The 21,809-nt window shown below is 49.2% G+C and overlaps 1 protein-coding gene and 1 non-coding gene across 2 annotated transcripts in view; one reads left to right on the forward strand and one right to left on the reverse strand.

Moving 5' to 3' along the window:
- The first annotated feature begins 1,244 nt into the window (after positions 1-1,244).
- The window catches only part of Acot7 (acyl-CoA thioesterase 7), an 84,408-nt gene continuing 63,843 nt past the window's right edge, over positions 1,245-21,809 (forward strand). The window contains exon 1 of the mRNA XM_036178643.1: positions 1,245-1,709. Coding sequence (XP_036034536.1) covers positions 1,576-1,709 — 134 coding nt within the window. The 5' untranslated portion in view covers positions 1,245-1,575. The remainder of the gene's footprint in view (positions 1,710-21,809) is intronic.
- On the reverse strand, positions 15,540-15,669 carry LOC118578992. The gene has a single exon (XR_004944367.1). It is a non-coding gene; the product is annotated as a small nucleolar RNA SNORA71 (small nucleolar RNA).

The raw sequence follows: 21,809 nt of genomic DNA on the forward strand, positions 1-21,809 counted from the left end.
GTGGGTGCTGGGAATTGAACTTGGGTCCTCTGGAAGAAGAGCCAGTGCTCTTAACTGTTGAGCCATCTCTCCAGCCCCAAATTCCCTTTCTATATACAGAGAGGGCTTCATTGTATAAGTTCTATTACTCTAGAGAACCCTGACTAATACACCCCAGAAAGTCATGGACTATTATCATCAGTCCAGGGATGCCCTCACACCTCTTTCCAGTCTTTTCTTCTCCCCTGGCAAACATGGTTCTGTTTCCACCATAGCTTACAACTTTTAGAACCTTAATAAATGGCACTACGCTATTTTGTACTGTGTAATTGCAAAACCCTAATGTATTTACATTTTATAAAATGTTTGTATATGTTAGCATATGTATGTGCAGGAGCCAGAAAAGCTCAAAAGAGGCATTGGGTCCCCTGGATCTGGCGTTGCAGATGAACCATTACGTGGGCACTGGGAACTGAATCTAGGTCCGTTACAAGAACAGCAGTGAAGTTCTAAGGCCTCTATCTAGCCCAGAAAACCCCACTCACTGTACTATCCAGCCAGACCCCGAGGTTTGAGGGAAGGTGTTGTCAGACCCAGTTGGTAAAAAAAGCAAGTTCTATGTCTAGCTACAGCTTCCTCTCAGGTCACAGTACATAAACCCTGGAGAGCTTGCTCAGTTTTAATGGAATGCTGGGAGGAGAGCACACGGGGGAAGCCTCCACACTAACCCTCCACCTCCAGCCCTAAAAACGGAATTCTTCGAATGATAACTGTGAAATCCCAGGGAAGGCTGGGGTGTGTAAACATGGCTGCCAGGCAAGCCTGTATCACTAAGCTCCGGGATGACAGCCCTTTCCGGGCCGGGGCTGTAGGTCAATGGGTCGCAGTTCCGCTGATGGTCGGGGTTAATGTCAAGGAACCGACGGTGGCAGGAGCTGTCTGCACCGACAGTACGGAGGGTGTCCGAACCTGCCTTCTTCGGTGGCTCCTGTGGCCTGCAACCTGGATGGATTCCATTTCCAGGCATCGTGGGCAGCTTGGGGCGGCAGGTGCACCCGAGCCTGCGCTTGCGGTTCCCGGGGTGGGGCACGGTCCGCGGCCGGCAGGGGTCGGCGGGCGGCTCGCGGGCGCCGTTCCCGTGAGGTCGGGCCTCCCCCGGTGACCTCATCGGGTGGCCGGCCCGGCGGGCAGCGAATCGCCGCGCGGGCGCCCAGGAACGCCCCGCAGACACCGGGCCGCCGCCAAGGCCACGCACGCGCTTCGGGGACGCTCCGCTACTCGGCCTCCGTCCTGCGTGGTGTGGGCCGCGGGCCGCCGGCCTGCTCCGCGCCGGCGCGTGCGGTGTACGCGCGCGCGCGCCCGCGCGCCCCCCAACCGCCACCGAACTTTCTGGAACCGGAGTCCCACAGCCGCCCCCGCTGCCGATCGAGCTCGCGGCCCCCGCCAGCGCCTACGGCCCTGGAGGCCTCTGGGCACGGGAGGGGGGAGGGGCCCGAGCGTGGGCGGGGCCTCCGGGGGGCGGCCCGGTGTGATTCGCCGCCTCCGCGCAGGCCCCGCCTCTCCGGCGCCCTGGCCCCGCCCCCTTCCTCCCCCTCCATGGCGCCTCCCAGGCTCATTCATTCAGCGCCGGGCCTGCTAGACACCTGTTCTCAGCTCCCGCTGCCGTCCACCGTCGCAGATAAGATGTCAGGCTCCGCCACGGACACACCGTCCGCCATCCAGATCTGCCGGTAAGACTCTTCCCTGCTCGCTCTTACCGGAGCCGGCTGAGGCGATGCTAGCTAGTGCTTAGGCTCGCCAGGATGCCGCCCTCCTCCTGGGCGGCCCTGCCCGGCTCCACGCTCCCGGGACTTGGGCCCTGGAACCCGCCCTGGCTCTGGACCAAGGCCCAGAACTCTCTCCCCGGACCCCGCCCTGGATCCCTTCCCCCGGACACCCGCGTACCCTCTTCAGGGATGCTCCCCGCCATGCTGCAGAATCCGGCCGCCTCGCCGGCTCCTCCCACCGGCCTCTGGCTGCGTCCCAAGGGCGGCGGCCGCAGTCCTGAGGAGGCTCGGTTTAGGAAGCCGGGCGGGGACCTGGGACGTCAGACTGGCCAAGGGTCTATCGCCGGCCTCGTGTGCGAGCTACAGGGCCTGCCCCACCCCGGGCTCGGCGCCTTTGGTCTGAGCCAGCCCCCTGCGGGGTTCGGCAAGGCTAACTCAGGCGCTGGGGAAGATGCCCAGAGCAGTGGGAGCATATGCGGGTGGGTGCCTCGGGGAGAGCAGGCCCAGACCCGCTGTTCCCTCAGAGCCCTGCCTCAACTGTGAGGAGAGAGCAGGTGTTAGAAGGAAAACTCATCCCTTTAAACGCTTTATTGTCCAGGAAAGGGGGTGAGTGGGCCAGCTCACACAATAGGGGCAAAGGGTTGTTCTAATCCACGCACCCTCCCCAGGCTTGCTCCACTAGGGTGCTGCTTAGAAGCGGGTCCCCGGGGAAGCTGGAGCTGATGAGCAAGCTCGTTTCCCGAGAAGGCAGAGAGGGCAGCCTCAAGGTTACCCTGCGGGTTCGTTCACAGAAGAGGAAGTAGAGGCAAGCTGGCTTTTATACACCGGCTCAGTAAGGGGCGGGGATGGGGGGCACTGTGCCCGCTGGGCATCTGCTCTGTCTGACAGGCTGCCAAGAGTGAGAGCTTGGACGTTGGGTATCACACTGACCTTGTGCCCCAGCCATAGTGAACAGAGGCAGGCTCCTTTCTTGAGGATGTTGCTGCTGGATAACTGGAGCTCTTTGCTCTCAACCTCAAGTTCTGGCCTGACAGAGGCCGTTTTCTGACCCCAAGGTCAGTTTTGACCTCCTAGAGAGCGTGTGTTTAGGGGAGCCCTGCTTCTCTTGCTTCCTTATTGGCTATGTGGCTGCTGCACTGGGCCTTCCACTTGAACTCTCTGGGGACCATGAGTGCATGTTACTGATATCTGGAGATAATAGGAGTCTTTGAGACATGCTGGCTGTTGGGGCTCTTGGGCCTGGTTGAACAGAAAAGAACCTGTTCCTGTCCTATCTTACCTTTCCTGGAAGGCTGGATGGTAGTATCCTTCATCCTGCTGTGTGGAGGAGAGAACTGAGTAACTCTTTGTTTGTTTGTTTGTTTTTGTTTTTGTTTTTCGAGACAGGGTTTCTCTGTGTAGCTTTGCGCCTTTCCTGGGACTCACTTGGTAGCCCAGGCTGGCCTCGAACTCACAGAGATCTGTCTGCCTCTGCCTCCCGAGTGCTGGGTGCGCCACCACAGCCGGGCTCTGAGTAACTCAATAAAGCCGTCCAGCCCCAGGATCTTCAGAGTCAGCTCCACCTTAGGTCTGCTTAAACCAGCATGGCTCTTAACATCATCAGCGTGGTTGGTGACTAGGCTCTTTTTTTTTTCCACTAGCTTCTAACATCTAATGGATTTTTATGTAGCTTGGATACATACATTCATATGTTTATAAATGTCTTGTGTGTCGCTTTTCTGATAGTACCCACAGGGCCATCTCTAGCTGTCAGAGTCACAATTGCATATTTTTCCTAAGTGACAAAAGGGGTTTGTGGCCAGGACGCCTGGCTGAGATGTGGAGGTGGGGCTGTGAAGTAGACTGTGGTCATTTGGGTTTGGAGAGTGGACCTAGCAGAGCGGAGAGCCCTTTAAGGACATGTGAGCTAACACATTGAAAGAGGAGACTTCTGGCCTGGCACATCCAAGCCATGAATTTAACAAGACTTCACCAGAAACCTACAAGGAGCTCACACTGGGAAGGGCACTGAGCAGTGGAAAGTTTTGTCCTTTTGTCTTAGGAGAGACACAGTGTCGTATAGATGGGCACCCATCATCCTAGGCTAGTAGAGTGACCGTCTGCTTTCAGTTCCGAAGCTGTTGAAGGAAAGAAGCTTTAAAGACAGGGGCTGGGGAGATGGGACCCGAGTTCAGAACCCATGTAAAACCAGACAAGATAGTGTGTGCCTGTAACTCCAGTGCTCCTACAGCAAGATGGGAAGTGGGGACAAGAAAATTCCTGCAAGCTCAGGTGCCAGCTAACTCAATAGATATTGTAGAGACGCCGATACTGCAGGGAGACCCTGTCTCAGTCCAGGTGATGTGTGAGGACTGATGCCTGAGGTGATTCTCTGACCTCTGTACTAATGCTATGGCTTTTCATACTCTGAAAAGATGAAAGTAAGTGTGGGATGTGGCTATAGGTCTGGGATGAATGTGGCCTCTGCTCTTGAGTGACCTGGAAGCCACTGCTTAACTTTCCTGTGTCCCTGTTCTCTTATGGGTCTGAGTATTGGATTAGAGTCAAGCCAGGCATGGTGCTGCATACCTTTAATCCCATCATTTGGAAGTAGAGACAGACAGAAAGATCCTGAGTTCAAGGCCAGCCTGGTCTACAGAGTTCCAGTACAGCCAGAGCTACACAGAGAAACCCTGTCTCAGAAAATCAAAGAAAGAAAGGAAGAAAGAAGAGAAAGGAAAAGTATAGCCAGACCTGGATGGCTAGCACCTCAGTCAGTGTGTGTTCTTTATGTGGAAAGTGGGACACCAGCTCAGGAGGCTGCCAGCCCCGGCTCCACTCCCATGTCTGTCTCTTGCAGGTTGCTTGTGCAGTTTACATCATTTCCCTAATCACAGCACCTTGATTTTCTTTATCTGTAAATTGGAGATAGTACAATGCCTATCTTCGGGTCACTGTGAGGACTGATACCTTTGTCCCATTTCCTGATAGTATAAACATGATCTTACAAAGGGAACCCTTTGAGAACCAGCTCTTTGGGTGCTTACTCAGGCCACAGAGGGTCACTGTCATCCCGTGTCCTTTGATCTGCTGCAAATATAGTCAACTTTCAAGCAGTGTACTGGTGGAGGGGATCTTGGTGCAAGATGGCTTAGCAGACCCATAAGCTTGGAACCTTCTGCGTATGTTCATGTGGGTACACATGCTTATGTATGTGGAAGCAAAGACATCCATATTGGGTGTCTTTCTGAATTACCCTCCATCCTATTTATTTCTTACTTTTTTTTTTTTTTGAGAAAGGGTTTCTCTGTGTAGCTTTGCGCCTTTCCTGGATCTTGCTCTATAGACTAAGCTGGCCTTGAACTCACAAAGATCCGCCTGCCTGCCTGCCTGCTTCTGCTTCCCGAGTGCTGGGATTAAAGGCATGTGCCACCACCACCTGGCTTATTTCTTACATTTTTGTATTTATGAAATCTATGGTTTTTTTTTTTTTTTTTTTTTGGTCTTTTGGTTTTTTGAGACAGGGTTTCTCTGTGTAGCTTTGTGCCTTACCTGGAACTTGCTTTGGAGACCAGGCTGGCCTCAAACTCACAGAGATCCACCTGCCTCTGCCTCCTGAGTGCTGGGATTACAGGTGTGCACCACCACTGCCTGACATGAAGTCTATCTTTCAGTGGTCTTTTTGGTTTTGTTTTGTTTTTGTTTTTTCAAGGCAGGGTTTCTCTGTGTAGCTCTTCCTCTCCTGGAACTCACTGTAGACCAGGATGACCTCAAACTCAGAGATCCACCTATCTTTGCTGGGATTAAAGACGTGCACCACCACTGCCTGGCACCCTTATTTCATTTATTTATTTATTTCCTTTTTTGAGGCAGAGTTTTACTTTGTAACCCATGCTAGGCTTGTCCTTGGCATTCTGCCCCAGCCTCATGAGTGTTGGGATTTCATGGCTTTGGAATCTGTTTGGGGTTAAGAATGTGACGTCTGCAGGTCTGTCTCACTTTGCTTGTCCTGCTTTCAGATACTGATCTACCAAGCATTTTCCTGGGAGCTGGGATGCTTTGTACCATGAGGACAGTGAACACCTGCAGTGTTCTCTGGAGTCTGCAAGGCTCCAGCCAATATTAGTTCAGTGGATGGGAATTTTCTCCCCTTGTAGCTTGGTCTTTGGCTTGAAGGTGGAATTGATGAAAACATAGAATCTATTCTGGCACATTCCATAAAACACAGTGCTGGTTCTGTTCTGGGAGGATGTGTGTGGACCCTGATGAAGAGGCCTCTTTGTAGTTCAGTAGCCTGTGATGGAGGGTGCTTAAGTCTACCATTGTCTGTTAAGTGTTCAAGGTGGCCTGCTGTCTCTGTAGCCAGCACCCTGGTATCATTCAGGCCAGAAGGTGCCTTCTCTTATTTATTTACATTTTATTTACTTCTTATTATGAATATGGATGTTTGCCTGCACATATATGTCTTTATACTGTGTGTGCCTAGTGCCAGAAGAAGGCATCGGATCCCCTGGGACTGGAGTTACAGACAGTTGTGAATTTCCATGTGGTTCTGGGATCCAAATTCAGGTCTTCTGGAAGAGCAGCCAGTGCTCTTAACCAGTGAGCAATTTCTCCAGCCCAGGTGCCTTCTTCTGAAGAGGACCCTGTGCCCATGTGAAGGGTTGGCCCTGTTCAAGTGGGTTCTTGTGAGGGCTGACGACGCAGGTGCCTTGATGTTCTTTTTCACTCTTGGAGGCCTCCTGGGAAGGGGTTATTATGTGGCCCTCCTCACCAGCTACCTGTTCGAAAATCGCTAGGCAGACAGCAGCACTTGAAAATAACATCTCAGTAGAGTCCACAGAATACAGATTTTAAATATTTAGGGATAGTTCATTGAAATCTGGGCAGTGTAGCCTTTAATCCCATAGACATAGCCATTCCCTCAATTGAAGATGAGGTAGGAGGATTGAATTCATGGCCAGTACATAGTAATTCCAGGTTCATCTAGACAATAGGCAGACTGTCCCCAAAACAAACAAACACACACACTCTCTCTCTCTCTCTTTTTTTTTTTTTTTTTTTTTTTTGGTTTTTTGAGACAGGGTTTCTCTGTGTAGTGTAGCTTTGCGCCTTTCCTGGAACTTGCTGTGGAGACCAGGATGGCCTTGAACTCACAGAGATCCGCCTGACTCTACCTCCGGAGTGCTAGGATTATAGGCGTGCGCCACCACCGCCTGGCTCAAACACCCTCTTAGACTGGAGAGAATCCTTTTTTTTTTTTTTTTTTTCATTTTTCTTTATTAAGAAATTTTTTTACTCATTCTACATACCATCCACAGATCCCCCCCCCCCCCCCCCCCAGCCCTCTCTCCCGAGGCATCCCCCCCCAAATTCAGGTCTCCCATGGGGAGCCTGGCACACTGAGCCTAGGCAGGTCCAAGCCCCTTTCCACTGCACCAAGGCTGCGCAAGGCGTCATACCATAGGCACTGGATTCCCAAAAGCCTGCCCATAGACCAGAGACAGATCCTGATCCCCCTGCCTGGGTGCCTCCGGAGAGCATCTTAGAAAAGAAAGAAAGAAAAAAATTTCTTGGGGAGAGAGCTTAGTGGTTAAGAATGCTTGCTGAGCCGGGCGGTGGTGACACACGCCTTTAATCCCAGCACTTGGGAAGCAGAGCCAGGCAGATCTCTGTGAGTTCAAGGCCAGCCTGGTCTACAGAGTGAGTGCCAGGACAGGCACCAAAACTATACAGAGAAAGAAAAAAACCCAAAAAATAAAAAATAAAAAAGCTTGCTGTTTTTCTACCCATCGCTAGTTCATTTTCCAGCAGCCATGTCAGTTCACAACCATCTCTAACCCCAACCCTAACCTTGAGAAAAGCCAATGCCTCTGGCCTCCTCAGGCACCTACACTCACATGCAACCCCCACATATACACATAAAAAATATTAAAGTAAATTAGAAAAAAATCTTAAGCTGGGCGGTGGTGTCGCATGCCTTTAATTCCAGCACTCGGGAGGCAGAGCCAGGCAGATCTCTGTGAGTTGGAGGCCAGCCTGGGCTACCAAGTGAGTTCCAGGAAAGGTGAAAAGCTACACAGAGAAACCCTGTCTCGAAAAACCAAAAAAAAAAAAAAGAAAAAAAGAAAAAAATCTTAGTGTGAGGTGGTGCACACCTGTCATTCCAGTATGTGGCAGGCCATTGGACTGTGTGATGAGACTTTCTTTCTTTCCCTTTTCTTTTAAAGTATAATTAATATTTTAAATGCTAGGTAAGACCAGTGAGGTGGTTCAGCTGAAGAAGGTGCTTGCCTGCTAAACCCGAGTGATTTTAGTTTGGTCCTTGGAACGAGGAAAGAGCCCACTCTGGTCAATTGTCCTCTTACTTCCACTCTCCTGTGATGTCCAGGCGGTGGTGAGCCTACCTCTTCTGTAAATAAATGCGTGGAAGAAAATTGCTCTCCCACCCCATGCTCCGCCCAGAGGTTAAACCCAGGGCCTTATGTATATAGGTTAACACTGCCACTGAATCACAGCTTGCTGGTTGTCTCTATTTACTGATTTTTCACACACACAAAAGTTTATTTTTATTTAATGTGTATTAGGTGTTTTTGCCTGCATGTATGCTTTTGTACCATGTGCAATGCAGTGCCTGTGGAGATCAGAAGAGGGCGTCAGATCCTCTGGGACAGGAGTTACAGATGGTTGTCAGCTGCTATTTGGGTTCTAGTAACTGGACCCAGATCTTCTGCAAGAGCAAGTGCTCTTAACCACTGAGCCATCTCTCTAGCCTTCTCAGTTGTCATTATATTGTTCTTTGCTGTTAAAAAATATTTATTTTGGGTTGGGGATTTAGCTCAGTGGTAGAGCGCTTGCTAGGCCCTGGGTTCGATCTTCAGCTCAAAAAAAAAAAAAAAGTAAAAAATATTTATTTTAAATATTTATAAAATAGTTGTCTTTCTGCAGGGAATCAAGCACTCAGGGCCTGTGCATGGCAGCTGAGTGCTTTCCCACAAGCTTCAGTTCTAGCTTGAGCTTTGCTTTTGTAAAAACCTTGTTTGTATATAGATACAATTAAAAAGGCACACACTCCATAAAACCATTCTGTATAAAATGTGTCTGTGTTAAATGTACATTTCACTGAAGTTTGTTTTGTTTTGTTTTGAGGCAGTCTCATGTAGCCCAGGCTAGTTTCAAATTTGCCATGTGTGGAGGATAGATAGCCTTGAACTCCTGATCCTCCTGCTTCCATCTCCCAAGTTTTGGGATTACAGATGTGCACGTTTATTTCATTGTGTTTTGACAGTTGTGTGGGTGCCTGTGTTTGACCATCTGACTATGAAACAGAATATCTTCATCACATCTGATAGGGAGGGGCTGTTATTCGAATCTTAGATGGTCTTTTAATAAAAAAAAACCCCGGAGCCAGATATCAGGGTGAAAGCTGAAAGATCAGAGAAGCAGAGCAGCCAGGCACTAGTCCTTACTTCTATGAAACCCTCAGCCTAAAGAGAGTGAGTTCTTCTTTCCTCACAATTTATATACCTTCCTCTGCCCAGACATCACTTCCTGGGATTAAAGGTATGTGTGCTTCCCAAGCAAAGACATGAGATCTCAAGTGCTGGGATTAAAGGTGTGTGCCACAACTGCCTGTCCTTTGTGTCTAATCTAGTGGCTGGCTCTTCCTCTGATCCTCAGGCAAGTTTATTAGGCCACACAACATCACCACAGGGCAGTTACTTCCTTCCTTAACTATTGACACCCAGAAGCTGATCAGCGGCTTTCTTTCATGGTGTTTTGTTCTCCGATTGCCTGGGGAGGACATCATACTTACGTAGTGCCTGTGAGCCTCACCTGGGTAGGTGCTGGACTTTCCCTGCACATCCCAGCTGGCTCATCTCTGCAGTCAGTGAGTATTTGGGATTTTAACAGTAGTGAATGTACTGTACAAATGTGATTTCACAGGCATTGGGATGTAATCTAGGGCATGGGAACAGCCACTTGATGTTTGATGAGGTGGAGGGATTTTTATTATATGTTCTAGATTTATTTATTTATTTATTTATTTACTTACTTACTTATTTACTTATTTAAAAATGGAAGCCAGGCCTAGTAGTGCATGGCTGTAATCCCAGCACTTGGGAAGGCAGAAGAAGCCTGGGGGATCTCTGTGAATGTGGGGCCAGCCTGGCTTACATCGGTGAGTTCCAGGTGAGCTAGGGTGACATAGTAAGACCCTGTCTTTAAAAACCAAACCAAACCATGTGTGAGACTTCACTGTGTGGCCCAGGCTATCCTGAAATTCTGTGCTCAGGAGGGTCTCTGCTCTGCTTCCTAAGCTCCCTAGCAAATGAGAGGGCAAACGCCACCTAGCCTGTGGTGGATTTGAGAAGGAGCCTGGGTTTTAGAGAGGATGCTGAAATGTTTATGGATGCCAAGCCATGTTGTCTGGTATTTGCTGCAAGATAACCTGGCATTGGAGAATGCTTGGAGCAAAGAGAACACCAGAGGTGGCTAGGAGGCAGGTGAATTGACTTTTTGTTTTGGAGCCAAAGGGTGGAGACAGATGACTAATCTGAGCCTTTGGTTCTTTCCACAATGGAGGGTAGAGAACACCAGCTCTGGAGTCTCCTCCCCCTTCAGAATGGGAGGGCGGAGTCCAGCCGCGTGTTTGCCTCTGTGGTGCTGCTCCACTGCGAACACTTTGTTGTCCTCCGGAAGAACTTCCGCTGCCTTCATGCCGAGCCGGGACCTCTGCCCTACTCGGCAGCCCAGCCTTGCTGAGGATCTTTTGGCCCAGGCGCCGAAACGGGGACCTGTGCTTCAGCTTGGCATAAGCCAAGCAGGGTGAAGCTTGGCTTCAAGTTCTCGGAGAAGGGGGTCCTAGAGGGAGCTGTCAACCCTGAAGATAGGCGGTGCCTTTCTCTCTCCTCCCCGTTTCCTCCCTCAGAGAAGTAAGGCAAGGCTGAGTGACTTCACAGGTCCTCCTGAGCTGCTTGCATCACTGGGCTGCAGGAACAGACCCAGCAGCTTGCCTGCTTGCTCATCAATCATTTGCCTACTCACTGGTGGTGGGAAGAGGAGCTAGCTGGGTCCCCTTGAGGAGGCCCCTTTGCTAAGCTGGGTACTGGCTGGTAGACACAGCAGCTCTAAGCCTCTTGCTGAGAGGGAGGATAAACGGGTTTGTCCTACTCCACAGGATGAAACTGCTTGCTGCTAGCACCCTGCGCCTCTGGGAGGTGGGGAGGCAAGTAGCCTCCTGGAGCCTGGTGACAGGCCAGGGGTGTTTAGGGCTCAGGGAAGGGAGATGCTGGCCTTCCATGAGGGCTCTCAGAACCAGAGCAGATCGCCAAAAGTCTGGACATTGCATCATCGCCACAGGAAGGTAGGACGACTGGCAATGATATCTGTTCCCCCGGGACTTTGCCTCAAGGAAACAGAGGATGTGCTGTAAATCCTTAGGAATGGGGGTTGGGTGTGCTGCCTCTTGTCAATAGGTAGTTTCAGTTGAGGTTTGTCATGCTGTTCTTTTGGGGACCATGGAGGCTCCCGGGTTCCAGACTTGGAAGCTGAGCCCTTCCTAGTCATAAATGCGTTTGAGTGTGGTTGGAGGTCACCACTGCTATGAACTAGCAGCTGTGTGGGCCCAGGCTGTCTCCCAAGCTGCTCTTCCAGTTGGCTGAGAGACCTGCAGCTTCTGTCTGCTTCCGAATGAATGGGCTTTTATTTTCCCTGAGCTTTGCAGAAACTTAGTTGGGATGTAATTCGCATGCATACATTTTATCCATTCAAGTTCACAACCTGGTGGCGTTAGTATCTTCCCTGAGCTGTGTCACCATGAGTTTCCTCATGTCCCGTGTCCCCCCCCCCCCCCCCCACACACACACACAGGGTTTCTCTCTGTAGTTTTGGTGCCTGTCCTCGATCTCACTCTGTAGACCAGGCTGGCCTCGAACTCAGAGATCTTTCTGGCTCTGCCTCCTGAGTGCTGGATTAAAGGCGTGCGCCAAGGCCACCCAGCTAAATTGCCCAGTTTTGCAAGCAACAGTAAAGGGTGTTTGTTCTCCTGGCTCTTAAAACTCTTGGAATAGAGGTGGTGGTGACAGGAATGTCTTTGTAAGCTGATGAGGTGATGGGGGCTGGCCTCTTGAAAGACTGCCTGGACTTTTGGCTTCATCCCATTACATGTTACTTCCGGGGGTGGGGGGTGGGAGAGGTTCTTGGTTTGAGTTAATCACCCGTGACCAATGACTTGATCAATCATGAAATCCCCCTAAAAGCTCTTGATGATGAGGTAGCATTTATTTTCGAGCTTCTCATTCACTACATCAGTTTGGCTGATCCTGGTTGTGCCCTTCATTTAAAAAAGAAGCTTTTTTTTTTTTTTGAGATAGAGCCTTTCTGTGTACCCCAGGCTGTCTCCAAACTCTCTATTTTCTGCACCTGTCTCCAGGATCCCAGCAGAGTGCCCAGTGCCTGCAGTCCTGGCCTTGGTAATGAGCCTGTAGTAAGTCGACATGTCTCCCCTACCCCCCACCCCCTACCCCAGTTAGTAGATTGGAGGAGGGGCTTGTGGGAACACTGATTTGGATGACTGTGTCGAATGGGACTTGTATCTGGTGTCTGAAGCGGGTGGTCTTTGGGGACCGACCAAGCCCTTTTGGCCTTTGGGATTGGTGGCAGACAGGCACTGAGTTGTAGGACCTGAGCTGAAGAAGTGGAAACATCACCTGATGTTTGTCAACAGAGGTGGTGTGCATGGAAACAGCTTATTTGGGAGCAGACTTAGAATCCCCTGGTAACTCCCAGTCAACCTTGGGAGCATGCAGGTTGGCTTCCACAGGACCCGTTTGTAATAAGCCCTCCCAGCGTGTAGGAGGGTTCAGTGTCCCACACCCTGGCCAGCACTTGCTTGTTGGTGGGTGTGATTGGCACTCCCTTGAGGACTCAGACTTCCCTTCTTTCTTTTTCTGAGACAGGGTTCCCTCTGTGTGACAGTCCTGGCCTAAAACTTGCTTTGTTTGTTTGTTTGTTTCTTTGACTTTGTTTTTCATGACAGGTTTCTCTGTGTAGCCTTGGCAGTCCTGGAACTAGCTCTGTAGACCAGGCTGGCTTTGAATTCCCAGAGATCTGGCTGTCTCTGCCTCTCGAGTGCTGGGATTAAAGGTGTGTGCTGCCACACTTGGCTTCTTTTTCTTTTTAAAGATTTATTGTTTTTAATTTATGTATATATGTGTGTGTGTGTGGGGTCATGTGAGTAGGTCATGTGTGTAGGTGACCACAGAGGCCAGAAGAGCTGTTGGGTCTCTCGGAGCTGGCGTTATATGAGGTTGAGACTGCCATGTGGTTGCTGGGAACTGAACTTGGGTCCTCTGGTAGAGCAGCAAGCATTTTTAACCAATGAGCCAGCTCTTTATCACACTTCCCCTGACTTCTTACCTTTTGAGATATCTCACTATATAGCCTGGGTTGTCCTGGAATTAGCTAGCTGTGTAGACCAGGCTGGTCTTGAAATCACAGAGCTCCCTCTGCTCTGCCTGTGCTGGGACTAAAGACATGTGCCACCACCGCCTGGCTCTTTTGGCTTTCTTGAGATAGGGTCTGATATCACAGTCTAGCCTCAAACTCACTATGTTGTGGAAGCTGGCCTTGAACTCCCGATCTTTCTGCCTCCACTTCCTGAGTGCTGGGGCTGTAGATGTACACCACCACACTTGCTTGATCTTAGCCTGCTTTCTGGTAGGCTTGTTTTTTATTAGTTGAGTCATGAAAGTTTTTTATACATTCTAGATACAATTTTCCTTCTTAGACATTTTTTTCCAGCTTCCAAAAATGTGTTAAAATACAGGTAACATCACATACCACGTTGTCTCCAGAAGGAAACGCTAGTCTGGCCTATCAGACTGTCCCCATCCACCTTCCTCAGTCTCTGGCAGCCCCTTCTATGGTAGAAGGCTGAACTGTGAATCTGACTGCTCTGAGGCCTCAGGCGGTTGTACAGTGTCTTGTGATAGTGTGTTCATCAGTACAGGGCCTTGTTCCTTCATTCCTGGACCGTGTTCAAACAGGCAAGCACTCTGCCATTGCACTGTGTCCTCAGCCTCTTTCTTTCCTCTTTTGAGACAGGGTTTCTCTGTGTAGCTTTGGAGCCTGTCCTAGAACTCACTCTGTAGACCAGGCTGGCCTGGAACTCACAGAGATCCTCCTGGTTCTTCCTTCCAAGTGCTGGGATTAAAGGTGTGCTCCACCACTGCCGGGCTTCTTTCTTCCTCTTTTAAAGGCAGGGTAATGTTCCTCATGAGGCTAGGATACTTTCTTTCTACTTGCCTGGTGATGGGCTGACTGTGACATAATGCTGCCATGAGCATGCCCCATTGGAATAGTCTTGTGTGACTGTTCCAGCTGGATGTACACCCAGACATGGTTCACCAGATAATAAAGTCATTAGTTATATTTCTGATATTTTAAGGAGCACACCATTTATCAAGCCTCTGAGCAGTGCGAAAGTCCCAGCCCCCACAACAGCATACTCATTTTCTGTTGTTTTTAGGGGGGCATACTTTGGTCATGCTGTGTCACCGAGCTGGTCCTCTAGCTCCTGTTTCTTTCTTTCCTCTTTTTTTTATGATCATTTTGTTATTAAAGACATGATGTGAACAACAAACCATAGTTTCATGTGGACAGTCTATACATAAAAAAATATCAAAGACAAATTTTTTGGGGGCTGGTTTGTATTTTTTTTTTTTTTCATTTTTTTCTTTATTAAGAAATTTTCAGGGCTGGAGAGATGGCTCAGAGGTTAAGAGCACTGACTGCTCTTCCAGAGGTCCTGAGTTCAATTCCCAGCAACCACATGGTGGCTGACAACCATTTGTAATGAGATCTGGCACCCTCTCCTGTATACATAATAAATAAATAAATCTTTTAAAAAAAGAGAATTTCTACTCACTTCTCATACCACCCACAGATCCCCCTCTTTCTTTCCTCTTGAGGCATCGTCTCATTGTGTCTTCAGACCATACACTGCACAGGCTCCTGCTCTGTGAATGTTGGCTTTAAAAGTGCCCCATGCAGCCGGGTGGTGGTGGCACATGCCTGTAATCCCAGCACTCAGGAGGCAGAGGCAGACGGGATCTTTGTGAGTTCGAGGCCAGCCTGGTCTACCAAGCAAGATCCAGGAAAGGTGCAAAGCTACACAGAGAAACCCTGTCTCGAAAAACGAAAAACAACAGCAACAAAAAGTGCCCCATGCCTGAGTTGCTTACTCACTATTTTTATTTATTTTTTTTATCTGTAAGGTTTATTGCACCGCTTTTTGGGGAGGTAGCAAAGTTAACAACAAATTCCTTGTCACTGTCAACATTCCAGGCAGTAGTGGATGGACAGGGCATGATGGCCTTCCGTGGTGCTGGTGTCAAGACTTTATATGCTGGAGTCTCCCATGCCTGAGCCAGTGACTAAGCAGAGCGAAATAGCTGTTCAGTGATGTTCTGAGTGGACAGTGTCTTCAGTTTCACTTGGTGTAGTGGTCCTGCTGTTCACTCTCTGGCCCTCCGGTGTCCACGAACACCTGGGAGGCAAGGAAGAGGGGTCAGGTAGCCTATCACCACACAGGCTTCTGGGTTCTCTCTTCTCCAGCAGCCACGGAAGGCAGGAAAGGATGTGCCACAAGACATGACTGAGGCTCATGGGATGCTTGAAAAGCTAGGCCAGAATAAACCCCTCAAGGCAGAGCTTTGTTTCTGCCTCCCTTCCATAAACCTCTGAGGACACTGCCCAGTGCTGGTGGAGGGCACTCAGGGAGCCTGCTGATAGCAGCCGTGAGAAGGAAGATGTTAGAAAGCACCAGGAGCTGGCCAGTACAGGGTGGACCTTCAAAACATGGGGAAAGGCTTTTGGCATCCTCTCCCTGCAGCATGAGTGATGGGGCACAGGCAGCCTGCAACCACTTTTGAATGCAGGCATGGCTTATTTCACATCCAAATGGGGTTGTGCAATAATATCTCATGTTTTGTCCCCCCCCTATATTTTTTTCTTCCTTCCTTCCCTTCCTCTCTCTCTCCCTCCTTTCCTTTCCCTTTTGTTCCCTTCCCTTCCCTTCCTTTTTTCCTTCCTTCCTTCCCTTCCTCTCTCTCCCTCCTTTCCTTTCCTTTCCTTTCCTTTCCTTTCCTTTCCTTTCCTTTCCTTTCCTTTCCTTTCTCTCCCTTCCTTCCTTCCTTCCTTCCTTCCTTCCTTCCTTCCTTCCTTCCTTCCTTCCCTTCCTCTCTCTCTTCCTCCTTCCCTTCCCTTCCCTTCCCTTCCCTTCCCTTCCCTTCCCTTCCCTTCCCTTCCCTTCCCTTCCTTCCTTCCTTAAATCTAGCTGGCCTCCCATTTATTGTGTAGCTTGGAATTCTTTATTCTCTTGCCTCAGCCTCCAGAGAGCTGGGATTATAGGTGTGCACTATTGTCCTGGGCTCTTGTACTTTTGATTTGTCTTTCCATTAGTGTGTGTTCTATTGTATTAAAAAAAATGACACATTATTCAGCAGCTGTAGCACCAGGGCCTTGTGCACACCCGATGCACTTTGTACTGCTGTGCTGCACACTTAGCCCTTCCATAGTGTGCTTGTTGGTCACAGTTAGATCTGTGTTCAAGACCAGTCTGGTCTACATAGTGAGCTCCAGGACAGCCAGGGCTCCAAGCCGGGTGGTGGTGGCGCACGCCTGTAATCCCAGCACTTGGGGGGCAGAGGCAGGTGGATCTCTGTGAGTTCGAGGCCAGCCTGGGCTACAGAGTGAGTTCCAGGACAGGCACCAAAGCTACACAGAGAAACCCTGTAACCCTGTAACCCTGTCTCTAAAAACCAAAAAAAAAAAAAAAAAAAGCTGCTCTCTAGCTCTTTACTGGGCACATGATTTACAGATAGCTTCCCCTTTTCGTGTCCTGGCTTTAGATTCTGTTGATACTATTAATGTAGAAAATATTTATATTTTGTGAGTCTAATTTACCTACTTTCTCATATACAAGCCCTGTGTCAGGAAGTGGCCTTACATTTTCTCCTCAGGGCTCTTAGATTTTGGCCTGAGGTCTGTTCTGAATTACTTTTTGTATGCTCTGTAGGTAAGGGACAGCTTTATTCTTTGCATACTCTCTCATTACTGCTTAAGGCTGTTCTTTGCCCCTACAGTGTTTTTGGTGCCTTTGTGATAGATTGTGTGTGTGTGTGTATGTTGGGGTGTGTGCGAATGTGTGTGTGTGTGTGTGTGTGTGTGTGTGTGTGTGTGTGTGTGTGTGTGCTGGCCACACCTCCTAATAGTGCCACTCCCTTTGGGGGCCATTTTTTTTTCAAACCACCACAGCCAGACTCAGTTTCTCCTTTTGAACCTTGACTCTGCAACCTTGTCCTCAGCAGATGGTGACTTTGGAACTCATGCTGGTGCTTCCATGGTGGGAGGAACCTGGCACAGTGTTGGGTTCATCCTCCAGGGACCATCAGCTCTGCCATCACCTCTTACAGGCGAAGACACTTTGGCCCTAGGGGTTAGTGATGACGTAGGGTGTGGTCTCGTCACCACTGGAGCACTGGCGGGGCTGCTGGACCCCTTTGCTCTTGGAATTTTCTCCTTGCCTCTCATGGAGGTGCCTGTTTGTGCATGTTAATCTCTCTCCACAGGCCACTTCTCTGTGTGTCCCTTGACACTCAGAGTGAGATGGGGTGACCTCATACTTGAGATTGTTCTGGGGATACACTCCAGTCTGCTGCTTTGCCCATGGGCCATCCCTGCCTGTCCACATCGTTGTAGGTATAAAGTATAAATATCCCCGGCCTGGGACAGATCTCCCTAAGTAGCCTTTGCTTGCCTGCAATTTGCTTTGTAGACCAGTTTGGCTTTGATGGTCCTGCCTTTGCTTCTCAGCTGCTAGGATTGCAGGTATGTACCACTGTGTCCAGTTTTCTGGGGGCCATGTACCAGCGAGGTGTCTGTTAGTGCAAAGCTGCATTGTTCTCAGTCATGGGCCCAGAGGGCTTGGAACACTCTGCCCCCAGCCCAGGTACCCAGTCTCAGTCCCTGTGACATAATTACACTTACTGAAATAGGCTGGATTCTGGGAGCACACCCAGGGTTAGCGTGTTAATCCAAGGCCAGAGGTACCTGCCAAGAACATAGGATTCTGTAATTGGACAGTGGGAGTGGAGTTGGCACTTGTTTAAATTACTTTATTGAAGTGTGTAATTTGTATAGTTGCACCCACTTAATGTATTTGTCCAACTTTGACCCATATACGTACATGCCTGCAAGGCCAGGCCATTGTCAAGATGAGGAACAGGCCATCACCCTTGGGAGTTTCCTCCGGTTGCATTTTATGCCTCAGCACCTGTGGTGGTTTAATAGGAGCAACCCTCATAGGCTCATGTATTTGAATGCACGGTCCTGAGGGAGTCGTGCTAGGTGAGAGTGATTAGGTGTGGCCTTGTTGGCGGAAGTGTTGGCTCACCTCTCTCTTCCTGCTGCCCTCAGATGCAGATGTAGAACCCTCGGCTTCTCCAGCACTCTGCCTGAGTGCTGCCATGCTTCCTGCCATGACAATAGTGGGCTGAGTCTCTGAAACTGTGAAGCAAGCTCCAATTAAATCCTTTCTTTTCTAAGAGTTGCTGTGAAGAGACGCCATGACGTCTGACTAAGACACCACCCTCTAGCCCTCCACCCTCAGGCATCTGCTGGCTGGTTTTCTGTGTTGTGGTTTTGATTTTCTAGAATTTTATAAAAATGAGTTTGGTCACAAATCCAAAACTAGCCCATACCCCCCTGTGAGAACTGTCTCAAAAAACAGCTAAGACAAGACCCTCACTGCTTTTGCAGAGGATCCAGGCTTGGTTCCGACAACCCACATGGGACACCTGGCAACCACCTGAAACTCCAGCTCCAGGGGAGCCACTGCCCTCTTTTGGCCTTCACACACACACACACACACACACACACACACACACACACACACACATTTTTTGAGGTATCTTTATGGGGTCTGGATCAAGCTTCCTCTGGCATGAGGGGATGAGCTGTAGAGGGAGGGAACATGGCCTGTCTAGGGGATGTGGATGTGTCATGTCCTGAAAGTCTGCGGAGGCCCCTCTGTAAGCTAGCCTATTGTTCTTTTTGAGTTACAGTGCCTAGCTGGCTCAGTACCCACTTCTCTGTGACTCTAGACCTTGGTGCTTGGTGAAGTCTCTGACTTTTTGGGAAGAATGCTTTCCCGTGCTGTTGAAAGCTGCGGAAGGCAGTGGTCTATATTCCCTGGAAAAACACCAAACACAAAGTGAGGTGTGGGTTTGGTCTGTTCCTAGGGCCCCTAGCTGGTTCTCTTTTGTATGTTAGTGTAGGGCCAGCAACACCAGCTAGCTGGGTGGGTCTGTCTGTCTCTCTTTTGAGACAGGGTCTCTTGAAACTTGCTATGTAGACCAGGCTGGCCTTGAATTCACAGAGATCTGCCTGCCTCTGCCTCCTGAGTGCTAGGATAGCAGTCATATGCCATCATGCCTGGCAGCTGTTCATTTTTGCTAAGTTTTGGGAGTGCCTTTCTGAGTCAAGGGTGCTTTTTTTAGGGGTTCTCTCAGAGCACTGCTCACACAGCCAGCTCTGGAATGGGGAGGCCAACTTATGTCCATGTGGCTTCACATATCCATTTTGCTGTTTATGACTTTAAAAGTTTTTTGAGACAGGGTTTCTCTGTGTAATAGCCCTGGCTGTCCTGGAACTCACTCTGGACCAGGCTGGCCTTGAACTCACAAAGATCCCACCTGTTAAAGGTGTGTGCCACCACCACCCAGCTGCTTATGACTTCTTTGAGAAGACTTATAAACCACAAAGTTTGCCCTTCAGGGTATAAGTACAGTCCCTAGATATTTAGTAAACCCAAATATTGTGCAACCTCCATTCTCTGGGCACTTTATCATCCACAGAAACGTACCTGTGCTCCATACAGTTTCCTCCATCCCCCTGCCCAGGCCCTGGTAGCCATCAATCTACTGTCTGGCTGCTGCTTCCTCCTCCTCCTCCTCTTTTTTTTTTTTTTTTTTTTTTTTTTTGGTTTTTCGAGACAGGGTTTTGTGGTGGTATTGTGTTCCCCAAAATATTGTGCACCCTAATAAACTTATCTGGAGTCAGAGGACAGAACAGCCACTAGATACAGAGGCTAGAAAATGGTGGCACTCACACCTTTAATCCTAGCATTCCAGAGGCAGAAATCTGTCTGGATCTCTGTGAGTTCAAGGCCACATTGGAAACAGTCAGGCATGGTGACACTCGCCTTTAATCCCAAAAAGTGAGCCTTTAATCCCAGGGAGTGATGACAGAAAGCAGAAAGATGTATAAGGCCTGAAGACCAGGAACTAGAAGCATTTGGCTGGTTTTAAGCTTTTAGGCTTTGGAGCAGCAGTTCAGCTGAGATTTATTTGGATGAGGACTCAGAGGCTTCCAGTTTGAGGAAACAGGATCAGCTGAGGAACTGGCAAGGTGTGGTAGCTGTGGCTTGTTCTGCTTCTCTGATCTTCCAGCATTCACCCCAATATCTGGCTCCAGGTTTGTTTTTATTAATAAGACCATTTAAGATTCGTGCTATAGTGTTTCTCTGTAACAGTCCTGGCTGTTCTAGAACTCACATTGTGGACCAGGCTGGCCTTGAACTCACTGAGATCCACCTACCTCTGTCTCCCAAGTGCTGGAACTAAGGGCATACGTCACCACCTAGCACTATCTGGTTTCTTTTACTCTATTCTTTTTTGTGGGTTTGGGTGATATAACCCAGGGCCTATGGATGCAGGATGAGTGCTTAGTACTGAGTTATGCAGCCCTTGGCGGCTTCTCCTCCTCCTCCTCCTCCTCCTCCTCCTCCTCCTCCTCCTTCTTCTTCTTCTGATTCTTCTTCTCCTCCTCCTCCTTTTTTTTTTTTAAGATTTATTTATTTATTATGTACAATGTTCTGCCTGCATGTATGCCTGCAGGCCAGAAGAGGGCACCAGATCTCATTATGGATGGTTGTGAGCCACCCTATGGTTGCTGGGAATTGACCTCAGGACCTCTGGAAGAGCAGCCAGTGCTCTTAACCGCTAAGCCATCTCATACCCTTTGTTTCTCTGAGAAAGACTCTCACAGTGTAGCCATTAGCCTTAGAGTCACACTATTTCTGCCTCAGTTTTATGAGTGCACAGGCTGGCTCACCACTCCCAGCTGCTTCTGATACCTTTGGCATGTTCATCCACATGTGCATAGTTTCCTCAGTCCTTTAAAAAATTTGTTTGTTTATTTATTACTGTTGGTGCATATATGTGGTATATGCATGTGTGTGTACATGTATATGCAAGTGTTTGTACCTGTGTTTGTGTGTGGAGCCCAGAGTCCCTGTTAGGTGTTTTCCTCCATAACTCTCTGTAGCTGGAGTTTTCCTGGCTCTGTCTGGCCCACGGTCGAGACAAACCTCTCTACCCGCCAGTCCTGCAGCCACTCAGACCCAAGCAAACATACAGAGACTTATATTGCTTACAAACTGTATGGCTGTGGCTGGCTTCTTGCTAGCTGTTGTTCTATCTTAAATGAACCCATTTCTATTAGTCTATAAGTTGCCACATGGCTCGTGGCTTACTGGTACCTTACAGCTCACTTGTCAATCAGAGCAACGCATACAGAACATCCCACAACAACTTTCGACCGGTTTGTTGTTGTTTTATTGGACATTGTCCACACTCAACCAGAAGTTCCTGACTTGGCTAGACTGGCTTGCTCTGCAAATGTCTTGTGGTCCTCCTGCCTGTACCTGCCAGCTCTGGGATTACAACACCACTGAGCCTGGCTTTTTATGTGGGTGCTAAGAATACAAACTCAAGTCCTCCGAGTCATCTCTCCATCTCCCCGCCAATCCTCTTCATGGTCAAATGATGTTTCATTTATGGACTTAGCAAGAGTGATGGACATAAGGGTGGTTTCCACTTTTTGGTTTGTGAGTGCTGCTGCTGTGAATGCTTCCAGACATCTGGTTTTGTCACTAGGTGACTTATGGTTAACTGAGTAGGGAGAGCATCAGCTCTGACTGTTCATTTTTGGAATTAGTCACTCATGTGGCTAAACCAT

The sequence above is a fragment of the Onychomys torridus genome, chromosome 2, assembly GCF_903995425.1.
Source record: "Onychomys torridus chromosome 2, mOncTor1.1, whole genome shotgun sequence".
In the NCBI taxonomy this organism is placed as follows: domain Eukaryota; kingdom Metazoa; phylum Chordata; class Mammalia; order Rodentia; family Cricetidae; genus Onychomys; species Onychomys torridus.